The sequence below is a fragment of the Berghia stephanieae genome, chromosome 3 (assembly GCF_034508935.2).
Source record: "Berghia stephanieae isolate SIO BIC M18660-M18661 chromosome 3, UCSD_Bste_1.3, whole genome shotgun sequence".
Taxonomy (NCBI): Eukaryota; Metazoa; Mollusca; class Gastropoda; order Nudibranchia; family Aeolidiidae; genus Berghia; species Berghia stephanieae.
In genome coordinates this window covers 107036616-107040311 of record NC_088362.1, presented here as the reverse complement: position 1 = coordinate 107040311, position 3696 = coordinate 107036616, and the positions used below count along the sequence as shown (strand labels likewise).

The 3696-nt window shown below is 39.4% G+C and overlaps 1 protein-coding gene across 1 annotated transcript in view; it reads right to left on the bottom strand.

Annotated features, from left to right (window-relative positions):
- The window catches only part of LOC144969107 (transmembrane protein 272-like), an 18003-nt gene extending 14819 nt beyond the window's left edge, over positions 1–3184 (bottom strand). The window contains exon 1 of the mRNA XM_078908165.1: positions 3045–3184. Coding sequence (XP_078764291.1) covers positions 3045–3047 — 3 coding nt within the window. The 5' untranslated portion in view covers positions 3048–3184. The remainder of the gene's footprint in view (positions 1–3044) is intronic.
- Positions 3185–3696: the final 512 nt, after the last annotated feature.

The following is a 3696-nucleotide window of genomic DNA, read 5'->3' as shown; positions in this document are numbered from 1 at the left end:
TACCATTCTTGGTTGGCAATTGGGGCCAAATTACCATTCAAGGTTGGCGATCGGGGCCAAATTACCATTCATGGTTGGCAATTGGGGCCAAATTACCATTCATGGTTGGCAATTGGGGGCCAAATTACCATTCATGGTTGGCGATTGGGGCCAAATTACCATTCATGGTTGGCGATTGGGGGCCAAATTACCATTCATGGTTGGCAATTGGGGGCCAAATTACCATTCATGGTTGGCAATTGGGGGCCAAATTACCATTCATGGTTGGCAATTGGGGGCCAAATTACCATTCATGGTTGGCGATTGGGGGCCAAATTACCATTCATGGTTGGCGATTGGGGGCCAAATTACCATTCATGGTTGGCAATTGGGGCCAAATTACCATTCATGGTTGGCAATTGGGGGCCAAATTACCATTCATGGTTGGCAATTGGGGGCCAAATTACCATTCATGGTTGGCAATTGGGGGCCAAATTACCATTCATGGTTGGCTATTGGGGGCCAAATTACCATTCATGGTTGGCAATTGGGGGCCAAATTACCATTCATGGTTGGCAATTGAGGGCCAAATTACCATTCATGGTTGGCAATTGGGGGCCAAATTACCATTCATGGTTGGCAATTGGGGGCCAAATTACCATTCATGGTTGCGATTGGGGGCCAAATTACCATTCATGGTTGGCAATTGGGGCCAAATTACCATTCATGGTTGGCAATTGGGGGCCAAATTACTATTCAAGGTTGGCAATTGGGGGCCATTTACCATTCATGGTTGGCAATTGGGGCCAAATTACCATTCATGGTTGGCGATTGGGGGCCAAATTACCATTCATGGCTGGCAATTGGGGGCCAAATTACCATTCATGGCTGGCAATTGGGGGCTAAATTATCATTCACGGTTGGCGATTGGGGGCCAAATTACCATTAACCAGGCCTCCCTAGTACCACGAAAAAGTCGTAGAGATACAAAGTTTTGGCTCCAGCTCAGGGCTGCATGGGTCTCTTTGACTCAATAAATCTTTCTGAGAAGGAAAGCTTAGCTTCTTAGAACCTATATTCAGGACTTTGGAGCATTTATGGACCATGCTGAGAGCAGAGCTGAGCTTTTTTATAGCGCAATATCCACTAAACGTGCTCAAAGCGCTTTACAAGGGGGTCCCTGGTCAACCGGAACATTTAGCATGGAGGACGATATTACAATTTTTTTCGGACCGAGACAATGTTGTTAACGAACAGGTACTCATTTTACACCTGAGTACGGTGAGAGAATGTGAGTAAAGAGCCTTTTCCAAGGCCTCAACTATGCGCCGAGCGAGGCTCAAACCCAGGACCTTCCGATCCGAAAACGAGTGTCATACCACAAGACCACATAGCCGCACAGCAAATTGTTTATTTTAAGGCTATTTTTGAAATTCCAAGCACGCAGCAGTGCATCAACTGACAAAACACTTTTTTAAAAATTCATTTTGGTTAGAAAACTTTACTGAACTATCTATATCGATGGAATAAAATGATTTCCAAAGTTGTGAAATGTCATTTTTTCAAGTTTTCATTTTCTTCTTTTCCTCTCCTCATCCTTCTCATCCTCATTCTTTCTCATCCTCCTCCTCCTCCTCCTCCTCTTCCTCCTCCTCCTCCTTCTTCTTCTTCTTCTTCTTCTTCTTCTTCTTCTTCTTCTCCTCCTCCTCCTCCTCCTCCTCCTCCTCCTCCTCCTCCTCCTCCTCCTCCTCCTTCTTCTTCTTCTTCTTCTTCTTCTTCTTCTTCTTCTTCTTCTTCTTCTTCTTCTCCTTCTTCTTCTTCTTCTTCTTCTCCTTCTTCTTCTTCTTCTTCTTCTTCTTCTTCTTCTTCTTCTTCTTCTTCTTCTTCTTCTTCTTCTTCTTCTTCTTCTTCTTCTTCTTCTTCTCCTCCTCCTCCTCCTCCTCCTCCTCCTCCTCCTCCTCCTCCTCCTCCTCCTCCTCCTCCTCCTCCTCTTCTTCTTCTTCTTCTTCTTCTTCTTCTTCTTCTTCTTCTTCTTATTCTTCTTCTTCTTCTTCTTTTTCTTCTTCTTCTTCTTCTTCTTCTTCTTCTTCTTCTTCTTCTTCTTCTTCTTCTTCTTCTTCTTCTTCTTATACCTTCTTGATGTTTTTCAGTGCATCTTTAATGATGCTATGCGATTAGGTATAATACAACATACGCCAACCGGATATGACGTGGTAGCGCACAAGTCTACATGTATATAAATGAGATTGGAATAAAAAATTATATTATCTACATGCTCATTTTTAATACATTTTTTTTCAATTTTGAGAAGTAGCAAAACTGTCTAGGATTGAGTGAGTTAAAAGTTTGATATGTTGGTTGTCGAGTTTGTATTTTATTTGATTTCATTTCATTTAAGTTTGGAATTAAACTTTGTGTACTTACTTCTCAGTACACATGGAAATTAACATAATATCGGTATCTGTAAGACAATGTACAGCGTTGTTATTGTAGTTTGTCAGTCCTTTTTGTTTTGTTTTTTGTTTTTTTGGGATGTTTTTTAAGAGTACCTTGGAAGGAATATGCATTTTTGTATGCATATTTATTAAAATAAGTAAATATGAACATTTCCACGGATTTCACAGCGCTTCACAATGTTTTATTCAAAAGCCATTCACACCTAAGTCGAATGGGGGTAATATGTGTTAAGTGCTTTACCCAAAAACACGACGTCGGGAGCAGGATTTTCACGATCACTGTCACCCATCTGGCCAGTGACCACGGTTACATCGCTTGACTTTTGTGACAGGACGAGATATCGTATCGTATAAAAAAAAACCTTTAAGTCAAAAATAAAGAACTAAAACAAAAAGACTGCTTTTTTACAGATTGCCTTCTTCAAATGACCATAACTCAGCCAATGTTTAACATTATTTCATGAAATAAACGACAAAATGTCGAGAATTGTCTACACTCTTACACCATCTCAATAATTCAATATCTATAAAATACGACACGTAGATCAAGATCATTTTCCAAGAGCATCTCATAAATATTTAAATCATGATCAGATTAATAAATATTACCATTTTTGTTTTAATCCAGGTGGTTGGGAACGGTTTATTGAGAAATCAAATACAACACAGAAGACACTGACTGGCTGACGTGCAATGCTCACGTTTACAATGATATGACAGAATGTTTTTATGTTGAAGGTACATAGACGAGACAATGAATGCATCTGACTAATGAAACTACGTACTAACAGCCGTACCAACGTGACAAAATACATTTCAACATCTTGGCCAGAAAAAAAATCCCCCCCCCCCCTCCCCCCCCCCCCCCCCTGTTTTGTTTTTGTTTTTTGTTGTTTTTTTTTGTTTTGTTTTGTTTTTATTTTATTTTTTTGAAGTCCCGGGGTTATTATTATTTTTATTTTTGACAAGTTGGGAAAAATTCTTATCGATCCATAAATGAATTAAACGTTTTCTGTCCAAAATCTATGAATGACATTATTATTTTTTTTCAGTACAAATTCAGATACAACTTACGTTAAGTGGCGCGCACTCAACGTCAGCTATATAAAAAGTAATAAGAATGATAATAGCAGCTATGGACTCGAACACTCGAAATAATATGTTGACAACCCTCGAGTGACACGGATAGTCGAAATTTAAAATTATTATTTTTCTATTTTGATGTCATAGTTACTTGTTGTTTTGTATAAAAGATTTATAC